At 39.9% G+C, this 25911-nt stretch overlaps 1 protein-coding gene across 5 annotated transcripts in view; it reads right to left on the minus strand.

The window, feature by feature from the left end:
* The window catches only part of UTRN (utrophin), a gene marked incomplete at its 3' end in the record, with an annotated part of 322774 nt that overhangs the window by 144215 nt on the left and 152648 nt on the right, over positions 1-25911 (minus strand). Inside the window, exon 1 of one of the 5 annotated variants that reach the window (XM_082215863.1) lies at positions 24710-25268. The exons of the other annotated variants lie outside the window; for them this stretch is intronic. Within the exon in view, the coding sequence (XP_082071989.1) occupies positions 24710-24853 (144 nt within the window). The 5' untranslated portion in view covers positions 24854-25268. Of the gene's footprint in view, positions 1-24709; positions 25269-25911 lie in introns of those variants that run through there. 5 annotated transcript variants of the gene reach the window in all.

A 25911-nucleotide genomic window follows, 5' to 3' on the forward strand; every position in this document is an offset into this window, starting at 1 on the left:
AAAGCTCAGGAGAGGTTCTTTGGAAAGGTTCTTTGCAATTACACAAGGCCAGACATTCATTAAACGATAATGCATTAATCTGTTCACTTAACTACTAATGAAATAAGAAGCAGCCTCTTTCACTAGTTTCTTAATTAAAACAGGTACGTTTCCAATTGTAATTACCTGCAAGTTCCTGTTCACAAGTGTCCACTGATACGACTCTTTCACTGTTTCACCATTTTGTTACCAGCATGGATTGAAAATGGATGTATTAAAGCAATTGCCCTGACATCTGACTCTTTTTGTTCTCCAAGAAAACTTCATTTTCAATAGACATCTTTGTCTTTGTTTTCTAAAACATATAATTGCCCGGGGCGTCCTGGACTAAGTGTACATTCAAGAGTAGTCCTACTGGCTGACATTGTATTTACATCTGTGCAATCCTGCCTTCCTGCCTTAAGCTCCAGCTGTTTTCTATTCCTGGGAACATTCCGCTATCTAGATCAAAGCTCCCTACTTTCAACCAAATTCCTGTTAATTTGGCTAAGGTGCTAGCTTTCTGAGTCAATTCTACAAGACTCATAGTGGCCTGAGACCCACTTCTGTGAGTTCTGTTGGTTTATTTGAATATATGACAAGCATACAGAAGGAAACGTTTCATATACAAAACCAGATATTACTCCCACTAACAACAGTCGGCTCCTAAGTACAGTGGTACCTCGGGTTACAGACGCTTCAGGTTACAGACTCCGCTAACCCAGAAATAGTACCTGCAGCAGCAGGAGGCCCCATTAGCTAAAGTGGTCTTCAGGTTAAGAACAATTTCAGGTTAAGAACGGACCTCCGGAACAAATTAAGTACTTAACCCGAGGTATCACTGTACCATGCAGTGTGGCAACCCCCTCTACCATTGTTTCCTCCTCTGGCGGTCCATTTGGGGGCACTGTAGATGTGGACCCTGAGGTCCAGTTATAACAGGAACACTGCTCAGGACAGGCTAGTAATTTATTCATTTTCCTAAATTAGTAACTTCTGTTGGCTTATTTACAAGGCTGCACTAAATGGTTGGGAATCTTTAGGCAGTCACTTGATAGATGAACTACAATTAACTGCTATTTTTCTGCTTTATTTGACTTTATTTTCTTTAACAATAAGTGGCTGGCCACTGCCTAATGCTGCTGGGAAGGGCCTGAGCTATGCTATGGACAAATGTAAGGAAAACTGGAATTTCAGAAATGATGAAAACCTAAAATATACTGGAGAGCTACAACAGCACTCTTGGAGTCAGAAGCAAAGAGAAAATAATGAGTAAAATTTCATTGCAACAAACAAAACCCTATTTTTTTCTTTAACCATCTAGATGATGTGTCAGCCATCATAAAACACTGCATTGCAAATAGCTATAAAATCAAATTATTGTGTTGGGTACACGATAAAAATGAATCATCAGAAATATGTAGACAAAATGCATTCCCAATGTTGTGTGCCTTTATTATTACTCTGATCATTATAGTTTTTCTGTTATAGTTTGGTTGAAAACAATGAATTTTGTCACATCGTAACCCCACTGCCAAAGGAACAGTAGAAGGTAATAATATGTAAGCATTTATAGTACAACGATGCACGTTTAAGGCAGACTATAAAGGCTGCTCATCATGAACTAAAATTGGATTGTGTAATTGCCACAACCAACAAAGATGATCTCTTAAGGGGGCAATTTGTGATCCACAACTCTAGACAAATCTTTAAAATATATACAATGCTGGAACACCGTCTGCATAAAAATACTGCATTTGACTGTCCTTAACTTATAGCACTTTGAAAAATTCAACTCAGGACAGGAGAAAGATGAAAGAAAAATACACGCTTTACAGCTAGCCTTATAGCCAATTGCTATGCTAAGCCAGGGTTGGGAAACCTTTTAGGATCCCCAGGCCATATATGAACAGGTGGGCTGGGCCTATAGAGAGAGCTCACAGGCACACCCAGAGCAAGCAGGATTGCCCTCCCATTGCATCAGCTGATACGGAAGGGGGGGGGGAATCTTGTTTAGTGCAGAGTTTGGGTGCATGACAAAGCTCCCTGCAGGGAGCTCTCTCTCACACACACAAGCTGCACAGCCAATGCAGGATTAAACCTTCTTCTCTCTACCCATTAGCTAATGGTTTGTGGAAAATGGCCTCACTGGCCAAACTGGACTCCCTAGTGGGCCATGATTAGCCAGCAGGCCAGACATTCTGAACCCCCATATATGTATCTTGCACAGATATACTACTGGAGAAAGAGGGGATAAACATTATTTCACTCATATGGAAAACTTTGCAAAAATTGTCAACTATATTAGCAGCACAAACTAAGTCTATTTAGTAATTCAGATAAATCACTGAATAATTTCAGGTGTCATACCGAGGGAGAAGATCATGTCAAAATAAAAAGCAATAACAGGTTTGTAAGGATCCTTTCTCTATTCTTCCTTTCTCATGCAGGACTGCCAACTAGTGGTTTTTATCATTTTAGTTCCATAGGGATACAACTTACATTTCTTCATTTATACCACCACCACCACCCTCCACCACCACCCTCCACCAAACTATGTGGAGCTATCCAGGTGCTGTGTAATAACTGATAAAACAAAGCCAGCAATTGGAACAAATATCCCATTCATCCAATAGGTCAGCTGGGACCAATGTCAAAACTCCTATAAGTAAAATGCAACAACCGCCCTCTACCTGCAATTTCAAGAAACAACTGAAGATATTTTTGTTCTTACAAGCTTTCGCAGCTGATTGAATAGATCTCTGTCAGGGGAGACCCTTTTGTTGTTTTTCAATTCATTGGCTGTTGTTATTTCCTGCATTTATTTATTTTTATTTTTGTTATATTCTGTTCATTGCCTTCATACATATGTGTGGAAGCAAATTAATTACTTAATAATAGGTCTTAACAGCCAAAGCATATTTTGTGATCTCTCTCCCTCTCTCAGTTGTTTCACCAAATAATATCTAAGTAGGCCTCTCTATGTACACACTGAGGAGAGAAAAAAGCAGAGGACATCAGCATGTTGGAAAGCAGCTCCTTACAGTTTAAGCCTGCAATTTGTGAAGACAAAAAGTGATGAGTGGGGTGCTAGAATGTCATCCACTTCACCTAGATAACCACAGCCTCTAATAAGAGTTGTGACTGTGCACATGCTTATGGGGGAATAGTCTCAACCACAGAGGACTTTGCATAGGCACTAGCATAAACTCCTGATGTGATAATGCTCACCTTCCTTTGGCCAATCCAATGAGCTACCAAGCAGGATGGCTCTGTGGACACCATGCCCACATCCAACAAGCTCTTGGGATATACGGCAACCTTCTCTGGGGTCCTGCTTCCTAGCTGTTCCCAGAAGGTATAGAGGAGTAGGAGTCATTGGGCAACAACTGCAGACTGAACCTTCTCTCCCATCTCAGAAGCAGCCTTCTTTTGATACCAATTTTTGAGGGGTAGAGTGGGATAGTACCACGGAAAGCCAGTTCTCAATCACTTATTAGACACGATGACCCTTTCCAACCAGATGCCACCGTAAGTTTTGGACAGCTCCCATTATCTCCAGACATCACAGCCATGTTGGCTGATTTTGATGGGAATTGTAGTCCAAAACACCTGGATGGTACCAGATTGGGGAAAGCTACCCTGCACTGATGAGAAACTACTTAACAACCTCTTGTTGGCCTCCCTCTGCATTTACATAAGAAGGCCTCCATTTACAAAGGACTGCCATTGCCTGCCAACCCTAATGCCAGATTTTGGAAAAGTAACAGAAGTGGAAGCATTATAACAAGATAAATTAAGAACAACTAAATTACTTAGCAACTAAGGCAGAACACCAACAAATAAATCAAAATAAATTGTACAAGGGTACAGTGAGCAATTATAATTTCCTAAAGAATAGAAGCTTTCAAAGAGGTTATTTAGGTTCATGATATTCTCCTAGCAAAATGTAGCCACCAAATAGTGTCCTTGCCACCGACGGATGCATTCAATTATTTTAACATCAAATTTGAAGATGTTGTGTTGGGCAACTTAGGCACTTAAGGCATAATGCAGTGCATTCTCTGCCTACAAAACAATTAATTCTGCTGCCTCTTGTTCTCAACCAACACTTCCATTTCCACAGTCTGTTGTAATGCAGGTGGCACAAATGAATTTCAATTATTTTTGTGCTTTGTTGTTCAGAAAGTCCATTTGGACTCTGGCCTACTGACACACTAAGCTAAATATCCATACATATTAGCAAAAGGAAATGTTCCACAAAAGAACAGCAATGTCATTACTCTTTGTTAAGAGATAATATAGAGAGTAAGTGTTTATTTTGTGAACCAGGTAGACTCTGTTTAACAAACGATCATGTGTTTAAAAAACAAAATTATAAATATAACATTGAAGCCCACTGGGCTGTATACCACATTATTTTACAGCTGCTCTTTGATATTTATCATCACACAACACAGTAAATGAAAATTTTCCTCCCAGTTCTGTTAAGCATTAGTTTAGACTTAAATTATGTGAGATAATGTGAAACATGCTAAGTGTAATCAGCTAAAAAGAAACACAATCACAGGGAAAAATTACTTCAACATTGGCAGGAGCAAGAAAGTCCATAATGGTGTTAAATCCTGCTAAACCATTTATAAATAGTGCAACAAAACACTTCTTTTAATAAGAGAATTCAAACTTGCCTTTTTTTTTCCTTAAGAGACATCAGACTCTCATTGGCCTGTACATAATACGATGAATTGAAATAGGGCATACATTTCCATATCCCTAGAGGGCACATGCTTCTCTATTTATAAAGACTGTCGCAGTGTAACAGGGATGATTAATATCAACAAAAGTCATTTAATAATTTGAGAGTCTGCATGCAATTTCTTACTGCAGTAATTAAAAATCAAGTTGTTGGGTTATCTGGTAACTCTTTGATCCCCAAACAGCTTGAAGGACAAATCTCATTGTTATCACTACCGATACTGTCCTGTTATAGACCAAAGGTGGCCACATATGTATTGCCAAAAAAAGAAGGCAAAAGAGGACACAGATTTGCATAAAATGGACATATACTTATTTATACATGTAGATGCAACTTCAGGGACAGCTACCAAAATTTAAATGGAAATATAATGCATCTCCCCATAGTATGGAAGACTTTGATCAGGTGGCTTCTGTGATTGCTTGGTCTTCTCTCCAGGGGCTAACTGCTGATGGGCAACTTCAGGGCCCCTTCCTCTCCCCTTCCTGTGAGTCTTTACCTTGAAAATGGGCTTGGCTTGGATAGCCCTTCAAATGAAGGACAGTCCTCTGACAGTCCTTCAAACAGGAAACTTACCATGTTATATAACCCTGAACATTTCTAAGGGCCCTTTTGATTATCCGTCAACATCTTTCAATTACTCTTTAATTGGGGTTATATTTGGAGATAAACCTCCAATGGCAAATGTAGGCTACTAAAACACAGGCTTCCCAAGTAACTTCAGTAAAATTAAATAAGATTGTACTAATAAATTACACAATTTTACTGCTTTGTTTAAAGATCACAAGCCTGCAATCCTTTACTCCTTTACATGGGAGTCAGACTCACTTTATTCAATGGGATTTACAGTAGTGCCCCGCAAGACGAATGCCTCGCAAGACGAAAAACCCGCTAGACGAAAGGGTTTTGCGGTTTTTGAGCTGCTACGCAAGACGAATTTCCCTATGGGCTTGCTTCGCAAGACGAAAACGTCTTGCAAGTTTGTTTCCTTTTTCTTAACACCCTTAATACAGTTGCGACTTGACTTCGAGGAGCAACTCATAGAACGTGGTGTGGTAGCCTTTTTTGAGGTTTTTGGCGATTTTTGAAGCTTTTCCAAAACTTTTCCGACACCGTGCTTCGCAAGACGAAAAATTCGCTAGACGAAAAAACTCACGGAACAAATTAATTTCGTCTTGCGAGGCACCACTGTACTTCTGAAAACATGTATATTAATGCAATGGGGGGGTGCTTACTCTAGGCACAAATCTGGAACATCTTACTTGGAAATATGCATGTCTTTCATCTAAAGAAAATGAAACAGCAAAGTTTGTAATGAATAGGTTTTTACATGCGCAACTTGAACATTTTCATTATGTAATTTACTCACACATTTCCATCACAAACAAGTGCAGACTGCCAGAGTCAATTAATATAACTCACACTAGAGGAGAATGGTAGCTGATTAATTTTTATATTCACTTTGCTTCCAGCAGACCGTCAACCAGGGCCAGCCCCTTCCATTAGGCATGGCAAGGTGGCTTGCCTCAGACAGCAGCTTTTGAATGATTCATAAGAGGTAGCTGATTCTCAGTATTTTATAGAAAAAGTAGAAATCCCAGAAGAAACAGAACTTTGGGTACATACTGTGTGAATGGGCTTTTTCTAGCAGAATTAGCAAGACAGGGGTCGGCGGCCCATGGGGGTTGTTTAACCAGCCCATGAGGTGCCCCTGAACCAAGCTGCCCACTTGGCGCGTCCCCGCGTGCTGCGCTAAACCAGCACAGTTTCCACAGCGCCAGAAATCGTGTCTGCACAGACACAGACGCCGGAAATCACAGGCAAGCGTATTCACACATGCACGAGATCCAGCCCACAGATGGATCTCCACTGGAGTGAACCGGTCCAAGCGAGGTAAACCTTGCCAACCCCTAGCTTATCATGTCCTTCCACTTTGCCCATGTGACAAGCCTAAGGGCATAATTAACCCTCTGTAGCCTGGCTTACATTCGGCTAGGGAAAGCACCATTTTCGGCTTTGAGTCAGGAATGCAGTTGTCTGAGCATCCTCTATCACCAAGGTGAATTTTATGGCTGATGAATAAGGTAACAAGCAGTGGCAACCTAACATTGGCAGGGAGGGCTTGAGTGAACTACACACAAAGGCAATTGTGGAACACTGTCTTGTTTCCATGCTGGTTGGGAAACTGTAATCAAATATTCCATTAGCATTCAATGTTTATAATGAGATGGAGGAGAGTGAGCCCCGAGTTAATGAAAATATTAACAAGTAACATGGGTGTTCTCTCATCTCTCTATACATTTTGTGAATGCCACTTTTCTTGATGAATGGTAAATTAGATGCCTGCATTTTTAACAGATGGGAGCCTTTACTACTATAAAGAAACCAGGCACCGGAGTAATTGCAAAACAATCGCTTGCTGCCATACACAAGAATGGCAATCATAATAGGACCAAAAGAGAAGCAGAAAATTTATCAACTTCAAAACAAAGTCAGACAAAGCCTAGGAGAATTGTGTGATCATTAATACTTCTGATATATAAGAGAGAGGCCCCAGCATACAATAGAAAGCTCATCTGTATAAGGTGATATTACCTAGCCATCAGATATCCCTCCCCATCCCCATCCTATCATTTCCTGGTGTCCATTGGAGCATTCCAAAGCAACCATAAACATTAATTGCTGTTCCAATCTTCCTCTTCTGGCACCCTTCACTGTCCATGTGTTAGCTCACCATGAAGGTTGCTTTGAAACCTGAGCTGCATGGTGGGTGGTCTGGTGTTGCAATTGAATCAAAGCGATAAGGTTAAGATTTGAAAGCTCAACAAGCTAACTTGACATTCTATGAGTCACAGGGCAAGTTGTTTTAAGAGGTGAAGAGGTACTAGCCTGCAAATGTACCTTCTCTTGATGCCTCTTTAAAATATAGATTTGGACCATTAAGGTATTTATTGGTAATAACCAAAAGAAAATACCCCATTCCCGGCTGTCTAACTTCTCTCTTCTAGCCTCGTCTAGATCTTGACAAAAAACAACCTTATGGGAAATTGCCTAGTTCTTGGCTGTGAGTCCTGGAACACTGTGTGGCCCTTGAAGGCCTTTTTTCACCTGGCCTGGGAGAACTGGGCCCTGACTGACTCCAGCTACAAAAGCCAAGGCTGCTGAACAGACTCTTGGGCTGGGGTATTGTTTGCAGAGTTTTTTCAGGGGTTGCTCTTGGGTTTTTGTATCTTTATTTTGTATCTTCTTGTGATTTGTCTGGGAATTGTTCAGAATGGTTGTATATTTTTTTAATGTTTCATTTATTGTTTATTACTACGTTTGTTATGTTGTAGTTACAGTCAAATCTCGGTTTTTGAGCATCTCTTCAGCTGAATGTTTCGAAAGCCAAACACTGAAAACCTGGAAGTGAATGCTTCCATTTTCAAATATGCCTTGGAAGTCGAATGGCTTCCAAGACACGTTTCTCTTTTTTCCCATTGAACTTGTTGATAGCCCTTTGATCCTGGTTTTCGAACGCTCTGGAAGTCAAACGGACTTCCGGAACGGATTACGTTTGAAAACCAAGATTCCATTGTATGCCTTTGTTTCATGTTGCAACCACCTTGAGCATGGTTTGAACTGTGAAAAGGCGGCATACAAATAAAAGCATGTATGTATTGTCTTGGGCTCCATGATCACTGCAGATGGTGACAGCAGTCACGAAATTAAAAGACGCCTGCTTCTTGGAAGAAAAGAAATGACAAACCTAGACAGCATCTTAAAAAGCAGAGACATCACCTTGCCAACAAAGGTCCATATAGTTAAAGCTATGGTTTTCCCAGTAGTGATGTATGGAAGTGAGAGCTGGACCATCAAGAAGGCTGATCGCCGAAGAATTGATGCTTTTGAATTATGGTGCTGGAGGAGACTCTTGAGAGTCCCATGGACTGCAAGAAGATCAAACCTATCCATTCTGAAGGAAATCAGCCCTGAGTGCTCACTGGAAGGACAGATCCTGAAGCTGAGGCTCCAATAATTTGGCCACCTCATGAGAAGAGAAGACTCCCTGGAAAAGACCCTGATGTTGGGAAAGATGGAGGGCACAAGGAGAAGGGGACGGCAGAGGATAAGATGGTTGGACAGTGTTCTCGAAGCTATGAACATGAGTTTGACCAAATTGCAGGAGTCAGTGGGAGACAGGAGTGCCTGGCGTGCTCTGGTCCATGGGGTCACAAAGAGTCGGACACGACTAAACGACTAAACAACAACAATTGTTTTTAAACATATTCTTACTTATTTTTGTACTGCTTTTACAAACAATTGTTTGTAGATCATCTTCAAACATATGCAAAAGGCCATTCATAATTATAACAATAATAAACACCACAAAATGGCTGCTGTGGTTGGCTGTCTAGTCAACAAAATGATCCTCCAAATCTCTTCCAATCAATTTCTGCTCCCTACTATGGCAATTCTTACTGGATCTGTTGGGTATCTGGCATTTTTGTAGACCTCAGTGGGTAGATCATGTATGCTAAGTTTCAAGTTATTAGTCCAACAGATGTCACTGCATATGCTATAAATTTTTGAGACTACTTGGTTTTGCTCCTGTACTCCTAGAATTCAAACCCTTTAACTGGCCAGGTAATCATGTTTCTCTGCTCTCACTCATTACCTTGGCAGGGGGTTGGACTCGATGGCCCTTGTGGTCTCTTCCAACTCTATGATTCTATGATTCTACCTTGGTCTGAGAGTCCCTTTAGCAAGGGATAGCTTCAAATAGATAACAGTTATAGCAATAATTATGACACTCTTATCCAAAATAAGGAGTATTATTTTATAAAGAAGAGCGATGTATTGACCCCTATATCAGGCCATTTAAAACACCTCCAAGTGGAGGTAACAAAAATTAAGTGATCATGAATACACTTAATCATCAAGTTTCCTTAAAAATTTATACCGTTCAAATGGCAGACTGCTTCAACAGTACAAAAACACTGGCATTCTGAAAGATTCTAACAAATTGTTCTCTGAAACTTTGAGCAAGACATAAAAAGTACAACTTAAACTTGATAAACTTCACTAAGAGCAAAAGTCGTACTTTGAATCAAACGTGCATAGCATAAGTGTGTAGCATAACCTTGTGGTGTTCCCCCAACACTTAAACCCGGGGAGTGGCTACAAAGCAATTATGCACTGACAACAGGGCCTATTCTCTGTGTCAACAAAATCAAACAGCTCAATTTGAAATGGCAAAATGTTAATTAAAGACACAAATTGCACTGGGCTTGTGATTTTTTTTTACCTCTTAAGATAACAAAAATGTTCTTTTATTTGCACTGTGAGCATAGAACAAAAGTTGGAATATTGTTCAAAACATACATTTCATTAGAAGCTAATTTGTATTATTTGACTGGGGGATTAACCAAAGCTTTTTTAAAGGGGGAAAAAAACCATAGTTCTATAACTATTCACATTGATGATGACAATACAGTACAGCATTTCCGTCATGTTGTCATGAACCCAGCTACCACTGTGAGTCTTGAAGCTATAGGCAGCTATAGGCATGTTAGTTAATCATAGTTCCAGTCCCCGGGGACTTGCAAAGTTTCCTTGAGAGCTGGCTCAAGGGTAGCCTGACATTGTACTCAAAGCTGAAGATGATATTCGGCTTGAGTACAAGACAGAAAGAGTCCTAATGGTATCTACAGGAACTGAGTTGTCCAATGGGCAATGCCTTGTTCTGTGTCTCTGTCCTGCTTCTTTCTCCTGTCCTGAAGCTTCAATCCCTGCTCCACAGTTCTAATTGTCAGAGCTTGCTCTTTATACTGTAATCCTGGAAAGGACTCATTATTCCTTAAATAGCTTATGAGTTACCAGAACGATGATGGCACATGATGGTTGCAAGATCCAGTGTGTTACCAATCACAAGTCAACCAAGACCTCTTCTCTGGTGGGCCTCCACCCCCACTCCAACAGAGATGAAAATGCAATGCTTTGGCATGAGATTTATCACACATGAGCTGGTACTGATAAATAAATGGGGCACAGCTAAAATCCTACATTCCTTAGACAATTCACAGAAGGGCTGGGTTGTGTCCATTTAAAAATCCCAATTATATTGTTTAAATAATTGATGCCCATATACACCACACCTGCTTGTCATTGAAGATGTAGCACTATAAAACACCCACTTGCAATTTCATGTTTATCTCAGTTTATACTTGCCATGAAACTTTAACAATCACAGGCTGGTTGATAGGGATGAGTAGCCTTTACAGGTCAGTTATGTTTTAATTTATAGTGTGACATTATCTGACCTATATTAACAGCTTCCTTGTTATTTTACTATTTGTTTATTTTATAGCATTTGTAGGCTACTCCATAACATAAAGGTCGCTGGGCATCATATAGTATGAATGTATAAATACATACATACATACATGGATACATACAAAATCCCCAAATAGTGGAGTAGGAGAGCTGAAAATAATGCCAATATATTTCACTCCTAGCAACCAACGTGCCCCTTTGGCTTCAGATAGTATATGGGTAAGAGAGTCTAAAAAGCCCAGGACACAAATTTTCACAGCCCTCTAGCAGTTATAGTGGCTCAGTTATGTATTTAGCATTAACTCTGGAAGTGTATACTTGATTCTGACCAAACTAAGCCTCCTGGCTCTATCCCTATAGAAAGAGGAAGAAGCTTAAAGAAGACCAGCTGGTGGGCAGTTTTTGGAGCTGGATATCAACTGCCTTCTACCATGGCCTCCAGTATTTACACTTTATATTAAATTGCTCATACAGACATTGAAGAATAATGAAGCACCAGGACGGCATTTTTTGCAACCTGATTTATTTAAAATGTAGACTGGTGGGCTTCACTTCTGGAAGGCCTATTCACCTATATAAATAACACAGGCTGTGTTCCAAAAGGCTGGAATCTTAGTGTAATAGTTCTGATATTTTAGGAAAGGTAATGGGCAAGACCCTGGGAATTACAGACTAATTAGACTGATTGATATGCCACCTAAAATTTATGCTAAGTATCATCTGCAAAAAATTAGAGGACTGGGCAGAAGAAAATGCCTTCCTAGCCAACCAAAAGGCAGGTGTTAAGAAAGGAATATATACTATGCATAATTGTTATGCTGAAAGCACCATAACATAGGCAGCAGAGAAGACTTCTTGAAGAGAGCACCTAACAGCTGGGAAAAAAAAATCCCTCTCTTGAGCAGCTACACCCCATATTTGATGGAGGCATTTGGAGAAGCACCTCTGCAGATAAATTTATGATCTGGGTAGCCTTTGGGGTGCAACAGAGCCCTTTGTCTGAACGGACACAAGTATCCAGTAAATAGGCATAGCTGTAATGGAGCACAAAGTGGTTTGTGACAATTTCACATTCTAGGGAGGCAAGCAGGGCCGGGCTATTAGCCAAACAACAAGCCGTACAATCTCCCAGACAGACCCATGCATCCCTGACCTCACTGCTGCCCTGCCTCATCTACTTGAATTGCAAAGACATCACTGTCCGAAGAGTGGCTCCACGGCTCCACCCAGATTGCAGCTGCTCCCAGACATGCTGTTTTACAAAATTTCAATTGCTGGGGTGGTCAAAATATGTTTAAGGGGCTTAAGGCAGTCAGTTCCAGTCAGAGCAACAGTTACATAATATTGAACTGTGTTAGCAGTTATGTGTGAACTTTGTGTGGCAATGTGTGGCAATAGTGTTTGTTAGCACCATAATACCGTCAACCATTCAGTCTACTGTAAGCTCAGTTGTCAACAAAGAGCAGCTCATTCAATCAAGCCTTTAAAATAGAAGCCAGCATGAAAGGACTTGGAAACAGCTCACCTTGCACCCATGGGAAGTAATAAAGAATGAACAGGGATACAAAAGCCAACTGCAGTCATGAAAATCACTTATTGCCAAAATGGTTGTATCAACTTTATTATAGCTATTCCAAAAGGAAAAGTGCCAAAGCATAAAAACCTTGGTCTTATATTAATGTCTTTTTGCAGCTGCTGCAAACAGGTGATATTTGCCAAATAAGGCATTTGCACAGCCAGAAAGTTCCAAATACACATAACTTAAAACACTTTTAGTTGATGGCTACTTTGCAATTCATTGTGGTCACAAAAACACAGTACAATGCTAAAGAATGAATAAATTACTGGACATCAGTTGGGACTAACATGTTGGATGTTACACACAGCAAGATTTTTCTAAGGTGCTTGATTAATTTTACTAGGAAAGCTTTGTCTTGAAGGCAGAAATGATAAAAGGTAGATTTTCTAAATTTTACATTACATCTCGAATATAATTTTTTCATGCTGCCATGAAGTTCCTCAGGCAAGAACTAAAACAGATACAGATATATATTTTTAGAATATTTACATAAATATTTGAGGACACAGAAAGATTATCCAACAAATATTTTTGCACTGTCAGGAGAGAAAAAATGTTAAGTGATAAAGAGATAGAATACAGAGAGCAGCGGTTATACTCATGCAGTAATAGGTCCAATAACTTTCAAATAAACGAGTGACCCAACAACTGCTGTCCAGCATTGGCAAATAGAGAACCCCACTGTTTATTCTTTGATACTGTTGGGAACTCTTCATTTTCAGAAATCAATATAACTAGAATATTCATTTGAAAGCTTAGATTTCTTTTAATTTAGTTTTCCACCAAGTTAGGTAAACATTGCTCAAATAATTGTGTTAATATACAGAGGCAATACTAAACACAAAAGTCCGTTCTCATTACTGTGAAAAAACCTACTTGGCCTGTGTCTTCACCCAAGAGGAAAAAAGAAAATAAGGAAACATGATAGCCATTTTCAAATATCTGAAGGGCTGTCACGTGGGAAATGGAGTAAGCTTATTTCCTCCTGCTCTGGAAGGTAGGATCCAAACCAATGCCTTAAGTTTCTAGGAAAGGAGATTCCAACTAAACATCAGGAATAACTTTCTGAAAGTAGGAGCAGTTCAACAGTGAAACAGACTCCTTTCCCTGAAGGCTTTTAAGCAGGGGTTGCAGGGCCATCTATCATGTATAATCTAGTTAGGATTGCTGCATTGCAGGGGATTGGACTAGATGACCCTCAGGGTCCCTTTCAACTCTACAGGTCTATGAAATATAAGTTGAAAAACCATTTAGTCTTCATACTGGACCATAAAATGTAGACTCCAGGCAATCTATACAATCTCATGCAACAAGATGCTTAGAGACTTGAAGTATGAGAAGGGAATGAATTAGATGTTTCACAGCTGAATGCAAAATGCAATGCAGATGTGTACATGCATGCACTATTCCTTGTCCAGTATGGAAATGTGCACAATGGGGCTGCTTGTGTTCACATATATACCCTGCTATATAGGCAGGAATGAAATAATTTGTTTCCAATGTGATAAAATTGTCTCCTGTTCTAGTCTGACTTTCATTTACTCTTTGAGACAGCAACTACTGTACATTTCATTTCAAGATTCCTTTGACTCATTAGTTTCTAATGCAGGTCACTGGTCACTTACGTTACTTTAAGCTCAGCCACTCTAGTCATCATCCCTGATGTACCTTCACATATATGCCAATGCCAGGTTTTAGTGGGTTCTTGGGGAAGGTGCTCTGTACGGGTACCACCTCCTCCACACTAGCTGTCACTACCGCTGATTCATTTGCCCTCTTCCTTTGTGTCCAATTTGTACAACCACCCAGAAGACAGCATGTCAAGTGGTGAATGCTGCACTGTCTTCTAAATCTTGCCACTGCTTGTCTGCTCCGAGACAGTAAGTGAACAGGCAATGATAAGGGGCTGCAGGGTTCATCAGTGGTCCTCCTGCTGTGGTAGGGACCCAGCAATGCCTACTCCTGTTGGCCCTGGTTCTCACAGAAGTTTAAAATTGGGTGCAAGAGTGGAGGCTAATACGCTAACCCCCCTGTCCTAACCTATTTTCCTATCCTGACACTTAATTGATTGTACTGTTTGTAACTTTTTGACAATATTTCAATTACACCTAATTATACTACTGTATAATAAGGTATTGATTTACACGGCCAATGCCATCACTTTTCAGCAGCTCTTCAGTAGTTTGTCTGCATTGATTATTGAGCAAACACCCATCCCATAACCTTTCATTCGTTCTGCATGATCTTTCTTCCTACCAAGCCATTGCTGCAGGGTACTGAAATAACTTACTAAAAAAGTAATTATCCACATTTAGTTGCATTTTCAAGCCTTTTCACCTGTCTGAAAAGTTCTTCCTCACTTTCTTCTATTGGGAATTTAACAGCAATTGGTGACATGCCTTGATTAGGGAAAGTGCACTGAACTGTATCAACAACCTTATAAGCAGAGATCATGTCAACCAGACAAAGCTGTAAACTAAATGTAAACTAAACATCACTAAAATCTAACCACCACTGCTCACCATCATTTTGCCAATCACTAAGTCAACAACTGAAATAGTTATTCTGAAGCAGAAGCAATGTAGTATTCAAAAGGTAAAGGAAGGGAAGCTGCCCTGAAAAAATAACATTATTTGTGATTGGGGAAAAACATTCTCACGAAAGTATTATGACCGTGAGTTCCAGCTGAAACAACCAAGTTCCATTACTATCTGTCAACTATCATTCATCTGCAGCATTTGTTATAAATGGGAAACAAACTGGAAGGACTGAGGTAGATCAATGTTCCACTAAGATGTAAACCTAGGTCACATTTAAGAGGAAATAGAACCATTTCTTTATCTTCTGTCTGCAGAGTGATATTATCAGTACAAGAAAGAGTCAAGCACCAGGGCCCTTCTATCTTACATGCCTCCTTGCCACCCTCATTTTATTAATAAAATGTATTTTATTTTATTATTGTATGCATTTTATTAATAAAAATTAACCTAACCTAAATTGGCTGGTACCCTAGCCTTTTCACAGTGAAACTAATACTGGAGACTGAAGCAGAAATGAATCCTTTTTTCATTCTTTCTAGAAGTAGAGACCTAGCTTTTCTGATACATGTATATTAGGCAGGCTCAAGGTTTACAAAAAAAAATATGACTTACCTAGACTATAAAGAGTGTGCAGTAGAGTATCTGGGAATGAAGCCAAAGCTCAGACCCCTATGCATCTTACTTGCTATGAAAAAAAAAATATCCTCACTCATAAGGCACTACAACTAAATAAGCAGCTTAAGCTCGTTTTAAGGCCCCGTGCTCTGTTGAACAGACCTAGTTAAAAGTTGTGAAGTCCAGGGGTCAAATACTGAGGAGCAAAAAAGTAGTTTCAGGCTTGGTATCAAAATCTGTCTCAATTTTGAAAGCAGAAAATGATCTAATTTTTGAAAGTGAAGATAAATATACGTATATGAGAAGTACGAGGTTCTTACACACTGGCTGAGTTTATTTTTAACACTAATCCTGGGACAAGGAATTTGTACCTTTTACATAAACACTGCTGGAATCCAGCTCCTAGCAGCCTCAGCTGGCGTGGCCAAAAGTCCTGGATAGTGGAAATTGCAATCCTGTTGCATCAATAGGGCCACATGTTCCCCATCCCTGTGCTAAATCATGGTTTAGTGATATGTGAGTGGAACCTTGCCTGCTCTAGGCCTCATGTGGTTTTCTCCTCTCTCCTCCTGGAGGTGTAATTTGGAAGTTTTCCCTTTCCCTTAACCACAGCTCACTAATGTATCTGAACTGAGGACTGCGGCTTATCACTAACTATGGTTCGGTTCAAAACAATCCCATTATAATTTCAAACTGTGACTTGTGGAACTGACCATAGTTTCTGATAAACCACATTTCCAGAGTGTAAACAACAAGCAGGTATGTTTAGGGGAAAGGGAAAACTCCTTCTCCCAGACATTTGACTGGAGGAGAGAGAATGTAACCCCAGCTTAGAGACTGAACTTGTTCACATAGCACTAAAGCAGGATTCCTCAACCTTGGCCCTCCAGATGTTTTTGGCCTACAACTCCCATGATCCCTAGCTAGCAGGACCAGTGGTCAGGGATGATGGGAATTGTAGTCTCAAAACATCTGAAGGGCCGAGGTTGAGGAAGCCTGGACTAAACCATTGTTTAGCATTAAAACAAACATGGCCACTGGATACATAACAAGCCATGGTTTGTGTTTGGTTTTGTACAAAGATGAGCAGTAATTCATCTCAACATAGCACACCTGCTCCTCTCCTCCCCTTGTACATTAAGTGAGAAGATATAAAGCTTATTTTACCTTTAAGGCAGCTCTACTAATTACCAGCCACATCATTGTTCACCCTGAAAAACAGGGTTCTCAGATGAAAATCAACCCTTGATATGGGATCTTATTTGAGGCAAACAATGGTTTGACATTAATTAGAAGCAAAGGCTTCTAATTTGCTCACTGTGTGCATGGGATAAAAGGAGAAGGGAGTGCATGAGTCACACGCTTGCTGCTGTTTATTCCCAATCTTCCAAGCTATATTTGGAAAACTGGTTACAAGTGGATATGTCTAGCATCGGATTTAAAACTAGATTTAAAAAAAACAGAAGAAAAATGACCAGCTTGAAGCCTCACAGAATGATAAATTTGTTATTTTTTGTGTGTCGTAAGAAACCCGAAGGCGCTTTACTAGATCTACTACATAAAAGTCTAAAGCAAAATCTGAAGTTTGCTATGAACAAAGGTAATTCTTCCTTGAACAAACTGGAGAAACTGGGGCTGCAAAAGTTATGAATCAGCAATTTCTATGTGACTTCTACAGCCTACGTCCAATCAACCAGTTTCAGTTTTCACTCTCATACATTTCCATCAGTCACAGCCTTACATGTGTTCCTAAAACCCACAATTGCCTTTTTAGGGAGAAGTGTTATGAAAAGGAAATGTGTTACTCTCAAAGGTAAGAAAGTGCCGGAAAACACAGTTAACTAAATATACTACAAGTTACCAGGGGTGAGTGGAATGTAGCTTTATGAAATTGAAGGACAAGCTAGTTTTCCATCTGTAAGGTAAGCTTTTATCGGGTGCTTGAAGAATGAGAAAAGAGCAGCTATCAAAGAAGTGTGTGAAGATTTACCGACATCCTCTGAAGCAAGTAAATAATGTGGACCATTTACAACATGGGATGTATAATGTTAGTAACCTTGGTGTTTTCTGTCAAATCAGCAGCATTCTTGTTCAGTAAAGAATAGCAGAAACTCATGTATTAGGTATTGATTTAATTCCAGGAAATATGGGAGATTCAAGAAAACAGCTTCCCCCATTAATCCTCCACTTGTTATTTAACACGGCTGTTGTAATATTTAACTTATATGCAGAATTCATCATGCGAAAGGCTGGGCTGGATGAATCCCAAGCTGGAATTAAGATTGCCGGAAGAAATATCAACAACCTCAGATATGCAGATGACACAACCTTGATGGCAGAAAGTGAGGAGGAATTAAAGAACCTTTTAATGAGGGTGAAAGAGGAGTGCACAAAATATGGTCTGAAGCTCAACATCAAAAAAATGAAGATCATGGCCACTGGGCCCATCACCTCCTGGCAAATAGAAGGGGAAGAAATGGAGGCAGTGAGAGTTTTTACTTTCTTAGGCTCCATGATCACTGCAGATGGTAACAGCAGTCACGAAATTAAGAGACGCCTGCTCCTTGGAAGAAAAGAAATGACAAACCTAGACAGTATCTTAAAAAGCAGAGACATCACCTTGCCAACAAAGGTCCGTATAGTTAAAGCCATGGTTTTCCCAGTAGATCCTGAAGCTGAGGCTCCAAGACTTTGGCCACCTCATGAGAAGAGAAGACTCCCTGGAAAAGACCCTGATGTTGGGAAAGATGGAGGGCACAAGGAGAAGGGGACGACAGAGGACGAGATGGTTGGACGGTGTTCTTGAAGCTACAAACATGAGCTGACCAAACTGTGGGAGGCAGTGGAAGACAGAAGTGCCTGGCGTTTTCTGGTCCATGGGGTCACGAAGAGTCGGGCACGACTAAACGACTAAACAACAACAACAAATTGCTACATTTTATTTACATAAAATAGCATTCTGCTTTGTAACTGCAAAATATTTTAATCATAAGTGCCTAAGACGGACACATTGCTGCTGAGTACAGTGGTATCTCGCAAGACGAATGCCTCGCAAGACGAAAAACGCGCAAGACGAAAGAGTTTTCCGTTTTTTGAGTCGTTCCGCAAGACGAATTTCCCTATGGGCTTGCTTCGCAAGATGAAATGTCTTGCGAGTTCTTGCGAGTTTGTTTCCTTTTTCTTAAAGCTGCTAAGCCATTAATAGCTGCTAAGCCGCTAATAGCCACTAAGCCGCTAATAGCCATGCTTCGCAAGACGAAAAAACCGCAAGACGAAGAGACTCGCGGAACGGATTAATTCCATCTTGCGAGGCACCACTGTACTGGAAAAGTTTCCTTTCTGCACTCTCACTATGTGAGGTTGTAATATATATTTCTAAAATGCACTTTCAAAAAAGAATGACTGATGATATTCTTGTAAAGAAGCTGATAAAATGGGGACTGGGAAAGGGTGGATTTGTAGCTGGATGGATGGCCATCTGTCATGTATGATCTAGTTGAGCTTCCTGCATTGTAGAGATCTAGAGGATCCTCAGGGTCGCTTCCAACTCTATGATTCTACAATCCTAAGTTACCGGTATATTATTCAGCATCCTTACGGGGTAGACTTTGGTAATATGGTGCCCTGAATGAAGCAGTGGGCCCTCCAGGAGAAGTTCGAAGCTGTCTACTTGGAAGTGGCAGGAGCAGCAGGGAGAAAGAGGAGGAGAAGGAAGCGAAGGAAGCAATGATTGGAGCTGCAACAGCTCCGACCACAGGTATATCTTGGCTCTCCTCCTCAGCTCAACACCCTGCTCAGAGTAACCACCTGCACCACCTGGAATCTGGGGCTGAAGCTAATGTTTCCCTATCCCATAGACCCACACACTTTTTAAAAAAGAAATCAGGTCTTTCTCACACCTTCAGTGTTTAAGAGGCACTATATTCTTCATAAGAATTTATCCAACGTATTCCTCCCTGTTTTTACTACTATTTTATTTAACATTCCCAACTTGTAACCGTTGTCTGTGTGTTCACAGTTGAGAGGGCTGCAAAGATCTTCTAGCACTAAATGAAGACAGGATAATATAGACACAAGTCTTTTTTTGCCTTTCCTTAAAACCGTCTAAGCTTTTATGCTTATGAGCTGAACAACGGAGTCCTTTCCGCTAGATTCTATATAATATAAGTATTCTTGTCTTATATCCCCATTTAAAACAAGCATTATTCATTGCCACTAATTCAGACAGATCATTTTAGCTCCTTTCTCCCTAACATCTTTAACTAAACTCCTATTATTAATTATCTCCCATTATCCTTCATCAGCTATTTGAACCACTTCAAAGTAGCTCCTGAAGTTTAGCTACCTCAAAACACACGCCAGCTGAAGGCCGTAAAGTGTAAAGGGAAGGGAAGAGATTAAAAGTTCTGGTACTTTCCCTAACTATATTTCTTTACTAGTCCCAATCAGCTATTGCTCCCTTCAAGAGGCAGGAACAGGCCTCACTGTTCACTTTGCACCATATAATTAAATGCGTACTTTAAAGAAATATTTTTATGAATTGCCCTGTCCCAGGTTCTGCTTCTTAAGTTATACTCAAATGTGATGGAATATTGGCAATGGGATTTGATATAGATAAAATCGTTTTCTTCCCCTCATCTCTAAATTCAATTGCCCTGAATCTGTCAAACTTCCATGTCTGCAAGGATTAATCATATAGCACCATACATTTCCTTTTGGGCTCATCATTATTTTTATATTTTCATCAATTTCCACAAAAGCTTTCTGAAATTGAAATTTATTCTTCAAAAAAACATATGTATAAAGCATTCATCTGAAAGCCAGACATAGCTTAGAGCATTTGTATCATTTATCATCACATCCAAGGAAGCTGGCAACTCATGTAAGTTATCGTGTGTCACTTCAGGACTGGAGATAAATGTCATACCCAGACTAGACTTTCAGATGTTCCCATGTATACATTTTCTAAATAGTTTTTCATTTGTTGTGTTGTAAATGAATACTTTCTGGCAGAATATTCACTGTGTTTTGAACACAAACTGTCTTTGTTATACTTGTCTTCTTAGCTGAAAGTGACCTGGCAGTTCTTGATATGAAGGGTGAGTATACCCAAATTATTACTTATTAGGAACTCAAGCCACCTTAGCCATTAAAAAGGTTGTGGTATTCTATATTATTTTGATGTATTTAGAAATGCCTCACATTTCTTTCCATGAAGCAGTCATTCTTTTCAAAAAATGCTACTTTGCTGAGCTTCAAGCCAATTTAGGCTCCGTCATGGCTGCCGAATTGGACAGCTTGTAGATGCTCTCAAATATACCAAGTGGAAGTGCAAGGATCTTCACATTTCATGGACTATGAAGAAAAAGTGCCAGCCATCTTTACCCACACGCTGCTTCACTTTGTTCCTTTATGTCCTAAGAGCTTCTGACTAGTTCTGAGCAGATTCATGCTGCATGAGCAGATATTAGGAAGAGAAGGAAGAGCAGAGATTGCTGCATGCCATATAGATCCTTGGGGCTCAAGCAAGCGAGTGATGCTGCTTCCATCCTGTAAGAAGACTCTACAATCTCAGGAAGGGGCAAGCTAATATTTGGAGAAAATTCCTGCAGTTTCCCTCAAGAAGACTGACACCATATTTCCGGATGTATGAAACTGAAGGGGAAATTGATAGGAATGGCATAACCAAAGGATTGTGATTCATGTCCCTACTTTGTTATGTCAACACTGAGGGTGGGTTAGGTCCAATGATCCCACTAGCACAGTTGCGGGCCCTCCACAACAGCATGAGACATAGTATAGGGGGGTGGAGGGTGAGAATAATATTACAGATACTGCCTCATCCCTATCTGTATTCATTTGTAGAAACCTCCAACAGAACAAACACCTTGAATTAAAAAAGGGTCCCTTTTGTGAATAGAGGTGCACCACTAGATCCAATCCAGAATGATAAATGTACCGTGGTACCTCGGGTTACAGACACTTCAGGTTACAGACGCTTCAGGTTACAGACTCCACTAACCCAGAAATAGTACCTCGGGTTAAGAACTTTGCTTCAGGATGAGAACAGAAATCGGGCTCTGGCGGCGCAGCGGCAGCAGGAGGCCCCATTAGCTAAAGTGGTACCTCAGGTTAAGAACAGTTTCAGGTTAAGAACGGACCTCCGGAACAAATTAAGTACGTAACCAGAGGTACCACTGTGTTAGGAAAACCTACTAGATGTATTCTGCTGTGCCTTTAAAGCAGCGGATGGGCAACCTGTTTGCTGTCAAGGGCAACTTTATGCAGGGCAATGGGTCAAGGGTCACATGATTGAGTGGAGCAGAAGCCAGTGAAGGGCATGACCAAAATCAAAAGTGAGTTGGACACCTGTTTTTTTAGCTTTGTGCAATTCTGTTCCCTAACCCACCCACCCCCACCCAGTGGAAGGATAGAACACTCTTCCCAGAGGTCTGACTTAATTGTATGCAGAAGGCTTTTGAAATTATCTTAAAGACATCCCTATCTTAAAGTATACAGCAGACAGGCTTTTGTTTACAATCTATTTTTAGAACTTCTATCTTTTACTCCCCAGCTCAAAAAATTAATTGTAGAATTCAGACTTATAATAATACACTTCTAATATTATCTTTATTAGCAATATTATGAACTTATTTACAAGATATTTTCCATTAATTTCATTTTAAGACAGCCTTAATTTACTGCTCAACAAAACTCTAAGTGAACATTGGGGGGGATAGTGTCACCCCTAAATCTAGGAATAAAACAAGTACTTACGTTGCTATGTATTCTATCATATGGCATTACACTATTGAAATCAATCTTAATACAGCTACAGATATGTTTACCATATTCCTAGCATACAAGTTAGTACGTAGAATGGTCAAATTACAGGACTGCATTATTACGATTACAACAAGAAGAATAAATATTTTTTTGTGCACAAGAATATAGAGACTTTCAGTTATTTCTTTCCCCAATGAAATGAGCACAGAAGAATAATAGTGCAGTTCATTATTTCATTGAAAGTTGCTTTAAAATTTGCAGTGCACATTAGATTTTCATTGTGCTATATCATTAACCATTCATTTATCACTGCCTTACATTGACACCTGGTGGAAGAGGCTGGGATTGTAACACATTTCCCAACATCAGTTGAATGAGCATTATAAACAAACTTTGAACACTTCAATTGACAACTGAAACCAACAGTGTATAATTTAAAATGCTATTTCTTTCTCCCTAGAAAATGATTGTTTTGAACAAAAAATGTATCCAATAATTCCAGGCTGTTAGACACTTCTGAGTGATAAATATACCATCAATTCCCATTCATAAAATAAAACTTCCTTTTGCTGCTTCACGAGCTAAGTTAGCAAGATAAATGCATCGCTACTGACATCTGTTCTACGTGGGCAATTTCTTCTAGTATCTTAGTACTACTACTACAAAGTTGGCTTCTCTGCTTGTGCCAAGTGACTGATGTGATAAGAAAAAAACCCCAAAACTATAAGCTTACAAACAACCCAACCACACTATCTTATTTCATGCCCAATATTAACATCTTACACACTTCTGGACAAGTTTCCCAAAAAAAAATTTTTTCACCCAAAAGCTGCAACGAATGCCAGCTATGTATTTTACTCTTTTAAGTGGCTGAAACAAAAATACTTAAGATAGTCATGCTTTAAAAGTTGTACTTGTACAGGCTGGATATTTTCAAATTCACAGCATGCCTTCTGAAACATCTATACAAAGTTATAAATATTTTAGAAATCTAGTCACTCCTATATAATTTAAGGAAGCAAAAAAGACTAAATGTAAGATAGCCAAGAAACCAGGATATTTGTTTCCTCCTTCTCATAACAAATGATGGAAAATGCAAACAACATTGTTTAATTTTTATCAGTTCACACTGAAGCAAAGAACATGAATTAACTCCTAAAACAGCAATATTCAGTAGTATTAAAAATCAGAAGTTCTACCAGCCACAGCCAGTTTCCTGCTTTGATGATAATCACTGTTTCCTTTCCCCCCTCTTGTTTTCTTTGTGTGTATGTGTGTGTTGTTGCTGCTGCTGCTGCTGCTGCTGCTTCAAAATAAGGAAAAGACCAGTTCTCCAATAACCCGCCGAAAGATAAATCCTTGTGTTTCCTCCTGCTCCCACTCTGTCCTTTCTAGCTAGGTTGGCTGTATGAGAAATGGCTCAAGAATGGACTTACACAGTGAGACTCTTACCTTGAAAGTTACACAACTTTAATGATTTCCCCTCGTATCTCAAAGTTAAAGATTAGCAAGCACTTTTGAGCAGTTCCACTACAGCAAAAGTTCTGCAACCACACAGAATCTACAACTCATAGCAGTAGATGTTTACATTACTGTCATGAGCACTAGGCCACCTTGGGCTTTTGAATGGAAAAGCAGCATATACTTTTTATGAAATATAGACATTTTACCATTTTCCTATCTAATTCTCCAACAGAAAAAATAATGTAACACAACAGAAGCTCCACTGGTTGCAGATCTGCAGAAAGCAGGTGCTACCTTAAACTTTTGAAAATTGAAATATGGACTGATATTTTAAAACACACTGGGGGTCTGTACTGAACAGCTCTTACACTAACATTTTAACTGGCCTTTATAAGAAGCAGCATTTCTAACAGCAACTTCCCAACTGTGGCTAAAAATAATGAAACCAAGAAAGTATCCATTTCCGTAACTATAATTAATATTTCCCAAGAAAATATTTCTAGTGCCTAACCACACTAAGTCATACTTGTGTAGATAGATAGATAGCTAGATAGATAGAGATAGATATTCATCCAATTTGTTAGTGCAAGGAAAGAAAGAAAGAAACAATAGTTTAACTTTCCAGTTTTTACTTACCTTGCAAAGCTTCTGATAACGTGGGGAAGAAACTGCCATTCTCTGCAAGCGATGCAACAATACCACAACTTTCTGCAGCGATGTTCTCACCACCGCCATCATTTTAAGTTTGCCACACTTCTGAAGACACCTCAAAATTTGCATTATAAATGAAGAACAACTATCATTTCCTCTTGGTCACTGGACAACGATTTGCCAGCTCTCTGAGCATGCTCGCTTCCAGGGCAGCTTTTCCGAGTGACAGACTCAAAGGCAAAGGCAGTTAGCATAGTGTTAAAGTGTCTCTTCTTTCAAAAAGCCAAATACACACAAAAACAAAAGCTTGCCGGCATCCTCGAAGCCTGCATTTGCCCAGCAGATCCAGGGGAAAATGCCTGCTGCCAAATGGGGAGAGTGAACTACATACCACCGAAGGTTTATGAATTGATAGCACTGAGCTGCAGAAACAAAGCAGAATTCCTCGGGGAAGACATAATCACAACAGTTCTCCTTTTGAATATGCCTCATAGGAAGAAAGAGAGCAGCGTTCCTTCCCTCACTCCGGAGAAAGATGCTCTCACGCTCGCACTGGAAGCAGCTCTGGCAGAGCTGTGGAGCAAGTGAATAATACAGTGTGCTATAAATCTTATGAGAAGAGCAGAGGGATACCTGCCCTAATTATATCAGCCATACGTTAAAGGCTAATAAATCACATAGCGACAGCTCTCAAAAGCTAGATTATCTTGCACAAAAGGAAGACCTGCAGGGGGCAAACCCTATCCTGTGAAGATTCGCTTAAAGCTCATTCATCTCCGGAGCTCCGAAAGGAAGCGTTCTACATGTAGAAGTACCAATGTTATTATGGTGAAAAATCCAATTAGAACCTTTCCTGCATAGGTCCACTTGAAGAATAAGGCAACTAGGTATGATTTTAGCAAGATAATATTTTAGTTATTGATTACTCACCCTCCTGCTCCCTCCCCCTGGGCAGGATTCTTCACAAGCTTTGGACCTTGATAACAAACTCTGAGAAGTTGTATCATTTAAGGAACTTAGTTTAAGGCAGATGCTTCATAATGAGGCTATTCTTTTGCTGTCAGCATCAGTGTGGGTCTAACAGTGAGAACATACTTCAATGTGGCAAAGTGTAACAAGGCACAGGCTGAAGTCACATGAGGATGCAGTGCTGCTGAAGCAAAGCAAGTCTGGGAGACTGGTCAGGC

Source organism: Podarcis vaucheri (genome assembly GCF_965113315.1).
Source record: "Podarcis vaucheri genome assembly, chromosome: 3".
Lineage (NCBI taxonomy): Eukaryota > Metazoa > Chordata > Lepidosauria > Squamata > Lacertidae > Podarcis > Podarcis vaucheri.